Source organism: Monodelphis domestica, chromosome 1, assembly GCF_027887165.1.
Source record: "Monodelphis domestica isolate mMonDom1 chromosome 1, mMonDom1.pri, whole genome shotgun sequence".
Classification (NCBI taxonomy): Eukaryota; Metazoa; Chordata; class Mammalia; order Didelphimorphia; family Didelphidae; genus Monodelphis; species Monodelphis domestica.
This window is the reverse complement of record NC_077227.1, coordinates 363,052,303-363,071,123: the sequence shown is the minus strand read 5'-3', so window position 1 is coordinate 363,071,123 and position 18,821 is coordinate 363,052,303. Positions and strand designations below refer to the sequence as shown.

The window sequence follows — 18,821 nt, the reverse complement described above, 5'->3', positions numbered from 1 at the left end:
CAGATCCCTCTGAAATAATCCTATTCATCATTTCCTTATAGCACAATAGTCTTTCATTATCATCATATACCACATTTTGTTCAGCCATTCCCCAATTGAGGGAAATCCCTTTAGCTTCTAATTCTTTGCTACCACAAAAAGAGCAGCTATAAATATTTCAGTACAAAGAGTCCCTTTCCCATTGAAGTCGAGGGGGTTCTGTCTTTCATAATAGAGAGAGAAAAGAGTGGAGACCTCCCTTCTCAAAGTGGGGTTCAGGGGAGAGAGATGATGTTTAGGATTGGCTCAGAGAGAGGAGAGGGGGTTAAAGGTTTTTCCCCTTCTGCCTTCCCTCCTTAGCTATGACTGCTCTCCCAGATTTGCTCTTGTCCCTCTTGTCCCCTCCCTCCACTACTTGAAACCAAAGGGTCACCCCTTTCACAGCTTAGGGGAAAGATAACTATTTTAATGTCATTTAAATCAGGGTAATACAAAGAAATAACTGGCAGGGGAAAATGGGAAAGGAAAGTGAGAAAAGGGGGTCCCTGTCTCTATCTAAAAACCTTTTCCCTCCCTCCTTGAGTTTGGAGGAAACTCAGGCTTTGGCAGCCTAAGCCCCCTGAGAGATAGTCAGGTTGGCTGACCCTGAGTTTGTCCCCTGGGCCACAGTTCAGACCCAGGGCAACAGGAGCTAAGGTAAAGTCTAACAGAGATTCAAAATGCCTTTTTGTGGGTTTCTCTTCTCTGAGTCCCTTCAATTGGGAAGTGTTGGGGGGAAGGATTTCCAGTCACAAGTAGGAAAAAATGGGTAACCCTCAGGAGAAAGTCTTATTCCACCTTCTCTCTCCAGCTTCTCTAACTGAGAGACCAATCGCTCTTCCAGCCAGAATCTTCTACTCCTCCAAGATTCCCATCTCCTGGGGCCCCTCCCCCATTGTGGAGATCAGTTCCACATGCTCTTTAGCCTGGCACTTTTTCTTTAGTGCCAGCTTCCATCACACCATTTCTCCTCATTTAGAAGACATTTGACTCTCTCAGGTTATCTCTCTGAAAAACCAAATCTGTGTTTCATCCAACTTTTGTATCCTCAAACTATCAGTCCATTCCTTCATTCGTTGAGTCTATTACACATGCCAGGTAAGATGCTATGAGGAGTATGGCAACACTATAACTATGTTATGAGAAAGAGTGTGATACCACCACAAGAGAGCAACAAAGTACTACAGGGAGAGGTTTCAGAGGAAAGAGAGATCACACAATGGTTAGAGCAGAGAGTAAACCAAGAAAGGTTTCAGATCTCAAAGTTACATGTGTTCACTTCTCTCTTTGAGTGGTCCCTATTATGAATCCCAGCCAAATAGCTTTACTGCTAATCCTAAGACCAGCACTGGCATCACTGATTTCTTCATTAACTTGATTACTCAGCCAGCAAACCAAATAAGTTCCTATGCCACACTCATAACCCACAGTCTACCAGACTGTGTTATTGTGAGACCTTGTTTTACCCCCCAAAATTCCATGTTTGCCAAAATATGTGCCCAGATATTTTCATTACCAACTGATTGTCACAGTGGATGGAGTGGTGGGCTTGGAGCCAGGAAGACCTGAGTCTAATCCAACCTCAGATATTTGCTAGCTTATAACCCTGGACAAGTTATTTAACCTCTATTTGCTTGTTTCTGCAATTGTAAAATAGGGATTCAAATAGTTTTTTGCATTGCAAGGTTGTGGTGAGGATCAAATGAGATAACATTTGTTAAAAAAAAAAAAAGCACTTAGCACATTGTTTGGTACATCCCCTCCTCTTCATCTTACTTCCGCAAATCCTGTCCCACTGCTATATCTCCTACAAAAAAGTGCCTGTTGGCAAGTACCCGTTAGAAAACCTGTGCCAGCTGACAATACCATGCTGATCACTGAAAGTTTGCTAGCTGTGTTCATTTTAATTTTATTTATTTTTTTAATGGTTTGTATGGTTGACAGATATTTTGGGGACTTCCAATTTAAGATCTTTCTCTTAAGATCTTTCCCTTTACCTTCCTTCTTAGAAATACCAAGTCTAAGTTAGAAGACAGAAGAGCAGTAAGAGCTAGTTAACCAGAATTAAGTGACTTGCCCAAGGTCACATAGCTATAAAGCATCTGAGGCCAGATTTAAAAGCATGACCTCAGGTCTACAGGACTGGCTCTCTATCCACTGAGCCACCTAGCTGCCACCAAGTTAAGATCTTTTCCAATTCGTATTTGTATTAGCAGATAAAAGAGGCCTACTGTCCCAAGAGGTATCAATTTAATATTCTGTAAGCATTGAAGTGTCTATTATGTGCCACAAGATAGGGATACACAAGCAAGAATTAAATAATCCTCTACCGTAAAAGAGTATACAGTCTCCTGGAGAAAAACAACATGAACACAGATAAGTAAAAATATAATAAATAATAATTTGGAAGAGTAGGGGTAGAATATATCAGCAACTGCAACAACCAGGAAAAGTCTAGTGTCGGAAGAGTTGAAATGTATTTTGAAGGAAGCTAGAGATTTCAAGAGGTAGAAGGAAGGAGGAAACATATTCTGGGTGGGAGATACAGACCATGCAAAGTCACAGAGGTAGAATTAGAAATACCATGTACAAGAACTAGCAAGTAGGCTAATCTGACTGTAACATACTGTGTGTGTGTACATGTGCGTGAAGAATCTAGACACATAAGAAACATTAAGGACTTTCAATTTCAAACAAAGGAGTGTTTATATTTTATAGTAGAGGCGATGGGGGGCCACTAGAACTTCTTTAGCAGTGGAGTGGCATGATCAGACCTATGCCTTAGGGTATCAAATTGGCAGTTGTAAAGAGTACAGTTGTGATGGAATGTAGAAGGAAAAGATCAGAGAGAAGACACATTAGGAGTCTGTCATAATCCATGAACAAACCAATAAAGTCTGAACTAGTGTGGTAGCTACATACATGGGGAGAAGAAAATATATGAGAGTTTGTGGCAATAGAATCAATAAATCTTGGCAAATGATTGAGTTAATGATAACACCAAGATAACACCAAATCTGAGTGACCAGAAGGATGGACTTTGACATAAATACTGAAATTAGGACTTTTGGTGTCAATGAGAAAAAGTTTTGTTTTTTGGACACATTAAGTTTGTAATAACTGAGGCACAGAGAATGAAAAGTCCACCAGGCAGTTGGTGATACAATATTAGATCTCAAAAGAGAAATGAGGGCTAGATATAAAGATTTGGGAGTCATTTGAATAGATGAAGACTTTTAAAAACTCATGAAGTTGATTAGTTCACTGTGAGTTTGTGTAGAGAAAAAAGGAGAAGAGGCCCCAAATTGGAACCCTGGGATTTATCCACATAAAAGGGACAGGATATGACTAATGACTCAGCAAAGGAGGCTGAGATAGTGACCAGTTAGAAAGAACCAAGAAGAAACAATATCACAAAACTCAGGAAGGAGAAAATACATAGGAGGAAGGTATAGTAAGCAGTGTCAAAAGCTGCAGAGAGGTACAAAAGAATGACAACTAAGAAAAGGCCATTTGATTTATCAATTAAGAGATTATTTGTCATCTTAGACAAAGAAGTCTCAGTGGAGTGGTAAGGTCAGAGACAAGATGGCAAAAGGTGACACAGTAGATAAGAGTACTGGGTCTGGGTTATTCCTGACTCATCTCCTGAATTCAAATCTGGCCTCAGATATTTACTAGCTGTGTGACCCTGTGAAAGTCACTTAATCCTTTTGGGCTTAGTTTCCTTATCTTTAAAATTAGCTGGAAAAGGAAATAAAAAACTACTCATGTTTTTGCCAAGAAAACCCGAAATGGGGTCATGAAGAGTCAGACATGACTAAAATAACAGAACAGGAGCAAAGAAATATAAAGACCTGGAGAAAATAGAAGTATACAACATTTTTGGCAGTGAAAGGGAGGTTGATATAGGATGAAGGCCTGAGGACTTGGAAAGATCAAGTGAAAGATTTTTAGGGATGGTGAAATTCTGAACATGTATTTAGGGAACAGGGAAGGCTTCAGTAGATTGGACAAAGAACGGTTGACTTTTAGAAAGATAAAAGGAAAATTGAAGAGTCAAGCTTTCAGGGGAGCTAGGAGATGTACAAGGGTTCAAGTAGAAAACACCTTGGCAAGACAAAGTCTGTCTCTTACTCCAAGGCTGGAACAAAGGAGAAAAGAATGGGGATTCTGAGGTGTAGAATTGGAAGGAAGAGGAACCTCATGATAGATATAGTCCTGATGGGTCAGAGAACCTTCCAAGATAAATTAAGTCTGATGATTGCAATCTATTTCTGATGATTCATAGGGACACAAATTAGAAATATATGCCAGTAGAAATATAGGAAAAATTATTCAAGATTATAGTCTTAACTAAGAAAATGAAAACTATAGGCATACAAGTAGTACCTTCATCACTGCTCCTTTCCAAAGACAAGTGAAAAAGAAAGACAAAAGAAGGTTTAGAAAGCAGACAACTGATTAAAAAATTGGTGTCTAAGAATGTAATTCCCAAGTCATGGACCATAAAAGTGATAAATTCTTGTGCAGGGATTCTTGAATTCAATAAGTAGTAAAAATTATTTACTTAGACTCTTACTGAGATGATTTTTTAAATAGTTTAAAAGAGGAAAAAAGAGGGAGAAAGCTGTCGGGGAAATGATGAGTTAACAAAAAGTTGGAATATACCCTAAAATTCATAAGAGGAAAAATCAAAAAAAAAAGCAGCAAGCAACTAAATTGATGGTCTCACCTGTTCATGCCCAAATGCACAAAGCAGGAATAATGAATGATGCATACTAGAACATTTCCTAGTATAATAAACAATTCTTAAACTTTTTTGTATAATGAACCCCTTTGGCAATCTGGTAAAGCCTATGAACCTCTTATCATAATATTGTTTTTTAAATGCACAAAATAAAATTCATAAATTATAAATTAAACTCATTCTATTAAAATACAGTTATTAAAAAGTAAAAATTTAAAAAACAAAAACAAATTTACAGACTACATGCAAGGAGGCAAATTGGACATTATAACAGACCTGTTTCATATTCCATGGCTGTAATATGGCTCTCAAAATGTTTCACTTTATTCAAAACAAACAGATTAGTTAAAGAGATGGGGACAGTGTGGTGAAGCAGGAAGATCAATTTCATATGTGGGAACCATGGTGAATAGTATTTCTTTGAAGGGCAATGGAAACAGAGAAGCAGGTTTTGATTTAAATGAAGGAAAAACTTCCTGATAATTGGTGCTACCCAAAAGCAAAATGGTCTGCCTCTGAAGGGACTACATCCCCAGTCCCTTACTTTCTAAGCTTTCTAGCACCATCTTAAATGACTCAGTTTCTCATCATCTCCAAGTTAGCCAAGCCAAGCTGATCTCCATCCTTTGTTCTCATTCTTCTCGGTCCCATTGCTTGTGTCATTTTCTAGACCTGAAATAGACTCTTCCCCATCTCTTTAATTGCAGTCCTTCCAGTCCTTCAAGGCCCAACTATTATATCACCTCTTCCATAGAGCCTTAATATTTGGAATTAAGCTCTCATTATTACATTCTTTATAATATTTTATTTGTATTTCCCTTTGTCAGTTACTACATGCTAATGGGAATTTCAGTTATTTGCATGCATTTTCTCTCTACTAGCTAATAAGATCCTCACAGAGAAGTAATATTCTATTCTGTTTTATCTTTGTATCTGTAGATGCCTTCAAGTAATGGCTACTTACTAGGATCATATACTGTGGAATCTTAATCAGGTACAAGTTCTAAGTCTGAGATTTTGTAATTTAGGCAGCAGTCTTCTGATTCTCACCACCTAGCAAGTTTCTTTGCTTCACTGTCATTCTCTGTTCCCCTTCCCACTAAAGCGTTTCATTTATTACTGTACATTCACAAGGGAAAGCAACCCAAAGCTTGTTTGGGCACATCACAAAGAGCTCCTCACTCTCTCCTATTGATATTCAGAAAATATTATCCTATGTGAAAATTAACTCAGTTCTACCTAGGAGGCTCCAGGCCCAGACATGATGCTGCAGGAGGGGGCAAGAATATTTTCTGAGTGACTATGAGGAGGACATCACATGTGTGATGTGCTCTTCATTATCTTTGATGGAGGAAAGCCCTTGCAGCTATTTGAAAACTGTGGCCAAAGCTATAGATTCTCCTCTCTTCACCTCTTTTGACAAGGTTATCCCTATAATGTTTTTAATGTGCTGTTCTGATCCTGCTACCAAAGACAGAGACTGGTCCTGTGATTTCATCGACATTAGAAACTCTTATCCAAAGAAACTGAAGAAACTATCAATGTAGGGTAGCATTTTCCCTATAAGTTAAAGTCTTAGAGGATTTCCTAAAGCCCCAGGAGATTCAGTGACTCTCTCAGGGTACTTCAGCTTTTAAAGGTCTGCATGAGTTGGCCCCAGTATCTCTTTCCAGACTCATTGGATATTTCCTCATCCTGGGTCCTGACCTTCTCTGTGTTTCTCACAAATGATACTCCTCCTATCTTTATGTCTTTGTACAGACCATCCCACATTCCTTTCCCTTATAAAGTTCCTCTCTTCCTATAATATGGAGCTTAAGTTAAAGCAACTAGGCACTAGGCATAGTCAGGAGGACTTGGGTTCAAATATGAACAAAATGTACAATAAATAATCTTGACTACATTAAATTAAAAAGGTTTTATACAATCAAATGTGGAAAAGTCATTTAACACCATTTACCTAGCCCTTTCCCTTCTGTCTTAGAGTTGTTTCTAAAACAGGAACTTGTTTTTTAAATAGATGGAATCCAAGCACCATCTTCTATGTGAAGCTTTTCTTGATTCCCCCATTATTAATACCTTCCCTTCCAAACCATATTGTAACATTTAACTACTTTGCATTTATTTATTCATCTTCTATTTATGCTTTTGTTGTTGTTCAGTCATTTAAAATCATGCCCAACTTTTTTTTTTTTAAATAAACCCTTACCTTCCCCCTTAGAATTGATTCTAAGGCAGAAGAGTGGCAAGGGCTAGGCAATGGAGGTTAAGTGACTTGCCCAAGGTCACACAGCTAGGACATATCTGAGTCTAGATTTGAACTTAGGATCTCCCTTCTCTAGGCCTGGCTCTCAATCCACTGAGCTACCCAGCTGTCCCCTATATCCAACTCTTCTTGATTCCATTTAGGTCTTTCTTTGCAAAGATGCTAATAGAGATTTGCCATTTCCTTATCCAGCTCTTTTTACATGTAGCAGTCCAGCCCACAGGTATTATGGAGAGACAAGGATTGTGAGTGAGCACATGGCCATCCTGCACATGGCAATGGGCTCTATTCCCAGCATGGCTGAAGTTAGGTGTGAAACCTTGCTTCCTCCTGTCTCACTCACCTGAGGATAATAACCCCACCTTCACCTTGTCATAATTTGCAATTATCCAATGGCAATACACTATGTAACTCATCCATATGTATTGAGGCATCATGTAACTTATCAATATGTATTGAGCTCATTTGTATATCAAAGAGAACAAAAGCCAGCTGGGCTACTTGGAGGACATGGACAGGTTTGCAAAGGAGCAACTTCTCCCCTTTCTCTCTCCTCTCTATCTTTCTCCCTGAGGCCTGGCCTTTCGGTCAGGCCTTCCTGTCTCTCTCTTTTCCAATGCTAATACCTAGCTTTATCTAACTCCTTTAGTTTCTAATCTCCTTTCCTACTGAGCTAGCATTATCCTCTGACTAGTGCAGTGTTAAACTGAGATCATTGGATGGAATAGCCTGAATAGTAACGTCCAGTGGTTGGAGCAGGCTGTGGCTCCCGAATATCAATAATTGATTACTGACTTGTTTATTTACATCTCTAAAGCCGGCTCATTCACGCCCTTCACGGGATCCAAAACTTCTATCCTGTTTCTATTTTCCTTCCTTAAAACCTCTCAATGGCCCGGAGGTTTTATTACAGATAAGGAAACTGAGGTAAAGAGGATTAAAATACAGCTAGTAAGTTCTGAGTCCAGATTTGTCCTCAGGAAGAAGAGTCTTCCTGACTATAGTATTGGCACTCTATCCACTGCACCACCTACCTCCCCATTATAATTATGTTATATATCTTTATATATAGTTGTCTACACAACTAAAATGTACAATTCTTTAATAGGGATTATTTCATTTTTGGTACTTGAATCACCAGCACTTTACACAGGTCCTAAAACTTAATCACTTAATCAATACTTATTGTTTCCTTGATTTCCTTGATACAACATGTATCAAAGATGTGCCTTTAGCACAGATCTTTCTTGTCTCAAGATAAACTCTCTCTAGTCACTCTGCAGTATTACCCCTTATGCCATCAAAGTAAGAATTAACTCCTCTGAGTGATATTCAAGACTTTCCATAACCTGGCTCCTTCCAGCTTTCCAGCCCCTTCTTACACTACTCAGCTTCTCATAACCTCCATCCTAGCCAGCCTAGGCTGCTCTCCCTCCTTTGTTATCATCATTCTCCAACCCTTTGCTTTTGACATTTTCTACGTCTGAAACAGACTCCTCCTTATCCTCCATCTTTTTTGTTGAAGCCCTTCCAATCCTTCAAGGCCCAATTGTAGTATTCTCCATGAAGCTCTCCCATTTGAAAATAATCTCTCCTTCCTCAAATGTTTTATAATATTTATTTAGATTTCTCTTTGACAATAACCACAGTCTAATATGCATTTCAATTATGTTATGCATTTTCTCTCTATTACATAATAAGATCTTCACAAGGAAGTAGTGTGTCTTATTTCTTCTTTGTGTCCAAGTACTTCGAACAGAGCCTTGCATATACTAGTTGATTTTAAAAGGTGCACTCCACATGAAATTGAGTTGGAGAAAATAAATACCTTCTTAATGGGCTAATTTGATAAACCTTTTAGGTGCCAGCAAATTTCTGTGATATTGGCTATGCCTCCCTAGCTCCAAATTTATAGAGTTTTTTAAAAACATTTGTTCCCAAACCCAGGGATATATGGGATGATTCTTAGGTCCAGTCAGTGAAGTCAAGTAAAGAAGACCATCTTCCCCCTTTATTCATTCTTTTCACAATAACATTTACATACTAGTCAGCCGGCCAACTAGTATTTATAAAATGCTTACTATGTGCCAAGAGGTGTGCTAAGTGCTGGGGATACAAAGAAAATCAAAAATAGTCCTGCCCTGAAGGAGCTAATGTGGCAGAAATTATACCTACAAAATCTATACTGTGTGAATGAAGGATAATGTCTGAGAGAAGGCACTAACAGTGCAGGAGGCCAGCAAAAAGCCCCCACCCCCACCCCTCCACCCCCCAAACCCCCGCAGAAGATGAGATTAGAACTGAACCTTGCACTTCAATGTTCCAGGAAGCTATCATTTATTAATAGAGGTCTTCCTCCTACCGATTCTGCTCAAAATTCTTCCTCACCTTAAATTATGGTTTCATGGGTTGCAATTGCAAAAATAAAAATTCATCCGTAGTGACCACCTTTAGAGCCTCTCTGAAATTAGTTCTGCTACTCCTTCAATGCTGGGTCCATACTTGAAACCTTTCTAGTTTGGTGGGAGATAAGGCTAGAGATGTAGGTTGGGACCACATTATGCAAAGTCTTAAATATTAGACTAAATAATTTGATATTTAATTAGAGGGAAGCCATAGTGGGGAACCTCTGAAGTGTTCTGGGTAAAGAAGTAACATGATTAGAACTGTGTGGATAGTAGGAACAGTAATCTGCCATAGATGTGAAGGATAGGTTGGAGATAGAGAAACCTAAGGTCAGAAGCTAGGGCAGTAACTCAGACCATGAGGGAATGACAGTTTGAAGCAGAATTGTAACAGTGGAAATGGAATGGAAGAGGTGATGATAAAAGTAGCTGTGGCAAGAATACAAAAAAAAAAAGTTAAATGGCCATAGTAATAATCATCTCTTTTTTGAAGTGATTAGAATTTTACTTTATTTTTTTAATTTTTTCGAACGTTATTTCTTTTTAACATTTTTTTTTAATTTAGAGTTCCAAATTCTCTCTCTCCCTCTAGTCCTTCACCTCACACACTGAGAAGGTGAGGAATATGATGATACCAAAGTAATATGATATGATACCCAAAAAATGATTTCTTAACATTTAGAGAGGGCTTCATCTCTTTCAAAGTGCTTTCACATGCGTTATTTCATTTGATTTTTGCAACCAAAGTAGGGACCCCTTAGAGCTTCATAAAAGTAGATAGCAGAAGGAGATAATGGGGCAATAATAGACAAGCCTTTCACTGTGTGCCTAGTATAGTCCCATTGTTTAATAAACATTTGTATAATTGATTTGAATGGAACTGAACTGGTGGCAAGGTCATCAAGACACTTTAGCCATGTTCATATCACAGAGAAGTAATGAAAACTTTAGTAGAGGTTCAGAATTTTAAGTATCTATGCCTACTATTTACATACAAAATTAAAATATGACCCGGGGCATCAAGTTTCTAAGTTAGTTGGAGTAGCTAAACACACACATACATATATTAAGATTAAACTCTCTGGAAACTGTATGTTAATTTATAATTATTTATTAGTGAAAGAAAGATTTCCAGGCCACCCTAACTAAATAAAGCACTTCCATCCTTCCTGGCTCCAGTTCCCAGCTAAATTGGAGCATTAAACACTCAAGAGAAAGGAGCAGGTCCCATGTCCAGCCAGAGAGAAAGTCCTGAGCCAAAGAGGGAGCTACTGCTCTGTCTACTTTCTTATAAGGCCAATGACATCACTCCTAATAGGGCTCTCTGATTGGAGAGTCTGGTTCCTGAGTCCTGACTTCCAGACATGTTACCTGTCACATGGGGACTTCCACCAGCCCTTTCCAGAAGTCAGGACTCCAGGTATCCATGTGGTACTTCAGTCACATGACTTGCTGGGGTCCTGACTTAATATGCATGTGCAGGAAAGGGGTTTTTCAAATGGAATAGGGGCTACATTTTATATTTAATTCACACACATCAAAAGTCAAGGAACAACTAAAGTAAAATGTCTTAAGTCAAAATGTTTTTCCCAAAGGAGGAATCCAGGTAAGTAATGCTATGGAAATTAAAGAGAGACAGCAAATTGAGAGCTGAAGTGCTCTCATAAACTCAGAAAGCCAGAAGTTGAAGTGACCATAGATAATAGTTGCTGACAGAACAGTCTGGCAGAATGTATAAAATCTGAAGAGAGAACCAGTGAAGGGCATTCCAGGCAGAGGAATGATGTGAATAAAGGCATAAGAATTGTATATATTCTGGAGATGATGATCTCTGAAGCTTTTGCCCTGCCTCCTAAAATCCACGCCATTGTATGGTCTTCTTTGTCAGCCATGTTGTCCCAGACCAAGGAAATTATGGGATGATCTCTTCTTTTTGCTCTCTAGCACTCATGCCTAATGAAGCTCCCAAGGGTCCTCTGCTTTACTTATGAGAGTCAAAAGGAATAGCAAATGTGAAAGTACTTTGAAATATATATAGCCCTCTTCAAATGTCAGAGATTATTATTACTAAGGCTAACTTACTCTCCTCCACTAATATCATCCCTTTCATTCCATTTACACTGCCTCAACCCTAGTTTGAGCTCCCTTTTCCAGGGTTGCTACAGTTATCTTTCTAAACAAAGGCTGGATCATGTCACCCCACTTAATCTCAAAGACTTTCATAACTTGTTTCCTTCCTCTCCCTATCACCCCACTTTTCTAGTCTTTTTACCCCTTATACTTTACCAAGTACTCTGTGATTCCAAGTTCTTTGTTATTATTCCTCAAATGAGACACTCCATCTCTTGACTACAGGTATTTTCACTGACTTCCCCCCATGCATGAAATGCTTTCTTTCCTTCCTCATCTCTGCCTCCTGGCTTCCTTTAAGTCTCAATTAAAATCCCACCCACTACAGGAAGCCTTTCCTAGTCCATTTTATTTCTTGTTCCTTCCCTCTATTAATTAGTTCCCATTCATCCTTTATGTAACTTTGTATATAATTATTTATATGTGATCTCCCCATTATACTGTGATGTCTTTAAGATTGGAGATTGTGTTTTACCTTTCTTTGACTTTTTTTTTCCATGTACTGACTCCCCACTTAGGAATTTTCTTCTGCCTCAAACTAGTTTTACTCCTAGAATTTTGGAAATGATTTTAGCTGCTTCTCTCCTAAGGACCTCATTTCTACTTGATTCCTACCCCACCCCCTTTCCTCCCTCTCTACTGGTCATTGTCTGTAGTGGAGAGTACCCAGAGAATCTACTGTGAATGCCAGCCAACCTGGAAGGGGACAGAATAGGGTGCAGAGATGAAGGTTTAAGTAGTAATATTTTCCACTGGGTGTTGGGTAGTAGTGTTGCCCAATGAGAGAGAGGAACAGCAGGATTTGTTCCAATTTTTGGCACATTGAAAGGTGGCAATCCCATTAGTGCAGACTGCCTGTACAGATTTCATATGCATCCTGCTATTACAAATGAAACAACTTGAATCTAATTTAATAAGCCAGAAATATTTTTTCTTTCCCACTGTTTTGTTGCCACTTTAAATCCACGTAAGTGACAAGCTAAATAACATTAAAACCGTTCACTGCTGGATCTGATATATTGCTTTTCTTTAATTTTGCACAAAAAGATGTGACTGGCATTTCCTAATCCAGCTACCAAGGAGAATTCCAGGACAGTTAAAATTCAGAAGGCCATTTTATCACAAAATTGCATATATATCTTATTCTTTTTTATAGAACTAGTTTGTTGCTCCAAGTTAGTTGCTTTATCCCTCTCCCTATCTTTTCCCTGGCACCATTTTTGTATATATATATAACTGCTCTTGCCAAACTGATTTCCTCATTGACTTACACTCCTCCTGCTTATTACTCATTCCTCTTTCCCCCATCCTCAAAAACCTCCACTTGATCAATCCGTCTCCATTAGTTATCATCTTATATTTTTCCTCCTTTTTGCATCTAAACCCCTTGAGATAGCAGTCTGCATCTTAAACTAGAAGTTCTATAAACATCTTTAAGTCAATACATCCAAAACTGAACTCATCTTTCAGACAGATACTTTCACATTTCCCTGCTCCATGCCCTGTGGACAAGGGCACCACAATCCTCCTACCCATCCAGTTACCCATGTTCACAATGAATATCTTGGATTTATGTGTGTGTGTGTGTGTGTGTGTGTGTGTGTGTGTGTCTCCTATCCTCTCCTCCACCTCTCTCACCTAAACTAAATTATTATCAGGTTTTGTTGATCCTCACTTTGTAACATTTTATATATATATGTCCCTTCTCTCCTGTAATACTGTCACCATCATAATACAAGTCCTCATCTCCTCATGCCTGGACTATTTGTTCTGTTGGTTGGTCTCCCAAACTCCCTAGTCTAGTTGCTTAAAAAAAAAATTTAGTAACTTTTTTTGCCTTTCTACATCTTCAATCCTCAGGGCTTAGCCTGGTACACAGGAGACAATTAGTAAATGCTATTGACTGACTTGTTTCCTCTTTCAGTGACTTCCTATTCCTCTTTCTCAAACTGATGTTATAGACTTATTCCATATTATTTTCTCTTATGCTCGGCATTCTAGGCAAATTTGTCTTGCTATTTCCTGTGATGCTCTATCTCCCCACATTATGCTTTTGCATAGGTTCCCACCCCACCTCTGTGCTTAGAAATTCTCCTTTCTCACCTCTACTTCTTAAGAACCCCCTCATTCAATTCAGTGCTCAGCTCAATTTCTGCCTCTTATAAATCTCTTTCTACCATTGCTATTGATCTACCTTTGAGGAAACCAAATTTAGTGTTCTTTATAACATAACTAAAATGGCATCTGATCAGGTGAAGACCCCATTTGACTGAAAACTCCCTGGGTTTTTTTTGATGTTCAGTCCTTTAAGTCATGAAATGACTCTTTGTGACCCCATTTGGGGTTTTCTTGGCAAAGATAATGAAGTAATTTATCATTTCTTCTCCAGCTCATTTTACAGATGAGGAAACTGAGGCAAATAGGATTAAGTGACTTGCTCAGGGTCACACAGCTAGTAAGTGTCTGAAGCCAGATTTGAGCTAAGGAACATGAGTCTTTCTAACAAAATCCAGCACTCTATCCACTACAACATCTAGATGAACTTCCCTGAGGGTAAAGGGCATTGTTTTCACTTTAGATGGACATACCTAGGAATAAAATATTTAATAACTCATTCTCCAAAAAAATGTACACAGGTTATACTTTTAAATTTAATCCATATTATTAACATATTCTCCATCACTTTCTTAAGTCTAGACAATCAAGAAAACAAAGTTTTGTAGCATTTGCTAATTTCTAAGGTGTTAAAAATGCTCACACTTAAAATTTAACAATTGGCTCACCCAAACTGAGTTAGGCTGGCTCCAACACACTCCTGGACACCTCCCTACTACATCTATGCAGTATTCTGCCACAGGGGACTAACTAATTACATGACTTTCTATTTGTTTCTCTAAGGCCATGAGACGAAAGCCATGCTGAACAACAGCGGCCCTCGATACAAACGCAGCAAGATTGAACGTCGCATGAACATTGACATTTTCTTCTGTGTGGGAATTCTCTTCTTCATGTGCCTTATTGGAGCTATAGGTATGGCGCATTCAGGAAAACACCACCTCTTATTGACAAAACTATTTGGTACCTTCAGACCCTGGGTAAGGGAATGTCTCATAGGACCCAGAGCCAAAACAGACCCCTGAGGTTACCTAATCTAAACCTCAGGGACAACAACTTTTCTAAATTTGTATAAGTAGTAAATAACAGAGATCAAATTAAAATCCTTCTGACTTTTAATTCTTGAAAAAGCTACACATTCACCAATTATGATTTTTTTCCCTTTTTCCTAAGAGCAGCAAACATATATGAAAGGGATTACTTTAAATTATAGATTAAAGAACTCACCAGAATCCTTCCCCTAATCTTTTGTTTTTAGTTTAGTTGCCATCTGTATCAAATCTAAACAACCAAACATTTAAATACTTACTTAGTGCCTTTCACTAGCTGTGTGACAGTGGGCAAGTCACTTAATCTCAAATGCCTAGCCCTTACCTCTCTTCTGCCTTGGAATCAATATTTATTTTAATAATTTTTAAAAACATTTATTAAGTACTTTATTAATACTTAAGTATTAAATACTTAAGTATTAAGTACCCGAACAGAGCTAAATCAGGAGTCCCCCTAGCCACATGCAGCCCCCTGAGGCCATTTATCCAGTCCCCACTGCACTTCTGGAAGGGGCACCTCTTTCATTGGTGGTCAGTGAGAGGAGCACTGTGTGTGGTGACACCACTCAGTACAGTACTACTTCCAGTGATATAATCCTTTGCTGGTGCCTTGTTCTGAGAGTAACTGAATGAGAACGAGGCACCACACAAAGGATTATGTGGCTGCACAATGGAAGATGTCGCCATGGTGAGTGTGATCTGGGGGAGGGGATTCCACACTGTGTATACTGCTGCCTGGTATAGTGGTGGCAGTGATGGGACTGTGCAAGGTGTGACAGACCCATCCCAGCCAGCACTGCAGCCTCTGCTATCCCAGACAGCGGTATACAGATTTGTTCACAGTTGTTTGTTTGTTTGTTTGTTTTATAGTACAGCCCTCCAACAGTCTGAGGGACAGTGAACTGGACCCCTGTATAAAAAGTTTGGGAACCCTTGAGTTAAATGATTGGGATTCAAAGAAAGACAAAACACATATACAGGGTTTCTCCCTTCTAAGAGCTTATATTCAAAAGGGAAAGAAAACATGTGGATAATTAGGTACCTACTATGTAGGTAGGTAGATAGTGTAATAAGGGACTATTTGAATTGTAATTGATAACTACAGATCAGGCTGTTAATCTTCTTCCTTCCTCCCTCTTCCTCCCTTCAGCCTTCCTTCTTCCCTCCTTCTTTCCTGTTGATTCTCCTATTGGTTTCTCTAATCAACTCAAGGGTGAGTTTATGATGTCTCAAATAAATATTCTTTCTCTTCTCTAAATTAAGTAAGGGATTTATTGGGAATAAAGGAAAGATAAGAAATGGAGGTGAAGAGGGTTTGGGTTTTCCCTAATACTAAAATAAATCTTAGGTTGAAGGATGGTAGAATATAATTCAATTTGGGAAAATGGCTGATAGGTCTGGAAGTTCAGTCACTATCACAACAGAACAAGTCAGATAGAGTTGGTCTTTGTCCTTTCTTCTATCTTCCAAGCCAAAAGACAACCTTCAGGCTTCAGTCTCCAAAAGTCAAGAGACATCAGACCTCTTCTGTCTTCTAAGCCAAAAGGTCCAGACTTCAGTTGGTCACCTCCCTTCTTCCAACTACTTCTCCTGGTCACATTTCAAACCAGAATGCTCTCGTTTGAATGACGGGTCTTCAGTCCCAGCTATTCCTGTCTTGTTGAAGACTTTCCCAATTTCTCTCTTCCAAGATAGATAGATAGATAGATAGATAGATAGATAGATAGATAGATAGATAGATAGGTAGGTAGATAGATAGATAGATAGATAGATAGATAGATAGATAGATAGATAGATAGATGGATGGATGGATAGATAAATTAGCAGGCAGACAGGTTTGAGACAGAGACAGATGCAGGATAATAAACAATCTCAGAAAGGAAGGGTTAGCAGCTAGAGGGCCTAGAGAAGTCTTCCCATGCTGGCTGGGGGACAAGATAATGCACAACACCAAGACAGGAGATGAAAGGTAGTGTCATATGTGAGAAAGAATAGGCAGATTATATAATCTAGTATATAATATAGTCCTATACTATGCAATAGTATAGAATATAGTATAAGAATATAATGTTGCTAAGAAGGGCATAGGTTATGAATGTTGAATAGAAAATTACCTGCAAGTAATAGGAAACCACTAGAATTAGGAGGAAGCAGGACAGAATTTGAAAGGGTCAGAGTTACACTTCAGGAAAATTATTTTGGCAACTGAATAGAGCATGGATGGGTTGGAGTAGGGGGAGAGACTGGAAACTGGGAGTTCAGTTAGAAGACTGTGGCAATAATCCAGGAAAGAAGTAATTGGGAATTTATCAGAGTGGTACTTCTGTGATTGGAGAAAAAGGGACGTCTATAGGAAATAGTATGAAGGCATAAACAAGATTTGCCAACAGATTGCTTGGTTACACGGGATAAAAGTGAGGAATCAAGGATAATGCTGACATTGTGAGCCAGGGTGACTAGGAAGATGGTGGTATCTTCAATAGCAATAAGGAAATTAGGAATAAAGGAAGGTTTGAGGGGGTAGAGAAAATAATGAGTTCTGTTTTGGGCATGTTGAGTTTGAAATTCCTCTAAGACATATAATTTGGGATGTCCAAAATGCATCAAAAAGGTGATGTAGGACTGAGCTTAAGAAAGAAACTAGAGCTGGATATCATCTCCACAGAGATGATAATTGAACCTCTGGGAATTAATGAGATCATCAAGTGAGAAAGTATAAAGGAACAAGTGAAGAGGGCCCAAGGCTGAGCCTTAGGGGACACCCACAGTTACATGGGTAAAGATTCAGTAAAGAAGACTGAAAAATAGCAGTGAGAGATAGGAGGAGAATTAAAAGAGAGAAGTACCTCAAAAATCTAAAGAAGAGAAAATATACTGGAGGAAAGGGCAATAGATAGTGTCAGATGCTGTAAAGGTCAAGAAAAATGAGGAATGAGTAGAGGTCATTCAGTTTGGGCTAATGAGGGATCATTGATAACTTTGGAAAGAGTAGTTTCAATTGAAAGATGGAGTGTTGTAGACATAAAGAAAAAAATGAAACAAACGCTGCCTTCAAAGAGTTTATAATCTAGGAGGAGACAGCCTCTAGAGACACAGACATATAGGTATAAATATCTATATATACACATATGTGTATACAAAATATATACAAAAGAAATAAAGCAATTTGAGAGAAGAAAGCTGGTGATGGAACTTCAGTCCTAAATGTGGTTTTAAAAAAGGCTTCCTGAAAAAGGTGGCTCGTGCTGAACTTTATCAAAGATTGTCAGATTTCTAGTCTAGTGGTATCCCCAGCATAGGGACACAAAAAATTGGAAACCACCATAAAGGGCCCACCTTGGATATTGTCCAAGCTATGCTTGCTTTATACCAATTAGTAAGCAATGTGCCCATAGATTTACAATGCTTCGGAGCAATCATCAAGAAGATTTTACTATATTTTATATTATCGACTTGAATAACAATGCATATCTATCAGAATAGTTATATTAGAACAAGTCTTTAATCAGGACAAGAGAGACAAATGATCTCAGACACTACACAGAACCAACCACTCTGGGAGGACCACAATCTCAGGAAAGATGCCAGTAATATGATTACTAGAAATTTCCATTAAACTGCAGAACTTGGGGTCCTATATGGGTATCCCTCCCACATTGCAACTTTCCCCATCATGGTTTCAATATGAGGTGGTTCAGCATAAGAAATCAAATGGGATTTATGGGGGGTGGGGGGGGGGAGTTAAAGAAACCACAGATGACATACAAAGGCCAACAGAAGACAGAAAAAGTTTAGAAACTCAGAAATGAATAAAATATATGTATAACAATGTAAGCAAGCCATAAAAGAAAAAGAAAAAACTCGAACTTCTCTGATACTAAGGAAGGACTGAATAAATTTAAGCAAATTTTCCAGATCATGGATTCCCTTAAACCCTGTGAAGTGGAAGAGACACCTGTATATACAACTGGCTGCTGAAGTGAACTCTTGGGACAGAACATGTAGCCAAAGGCTAGGGTACCTGGGAGCAGCCTCGATTCAACTGGAGAAACTAAGACAAAAAGGATACTTTAGATTGTATCAGCTAA

At 38.6% G+C, this 18,821-nt stretch overlaps 1 protein-coding gene across 2 annotated transcripts in view; it reads left to right on the top strand.

Annotated features, from left to right (window-relative positions):
• ATP10B (ATPase phospholipid transporting 10B (putative)) overlaps positions 1–18,821 on the top strand; it is a 334,196-nt gene that overhangs the window by 245,171 nt on the left and 70,204 nt on the right. For both annotated transcript variants that reach the window (XM_016426981.2, XM_056811542.1), the window contains one exon: positions 14,468–14,599. In XM_016426981.2, coding sequence (XP_016282467.1) covers positions 14,468–14,599 — 132 coding nt within the window. The remainder of the gene's footprint in view (positions 1–14,467; positions 14,600–18,821) is intronic.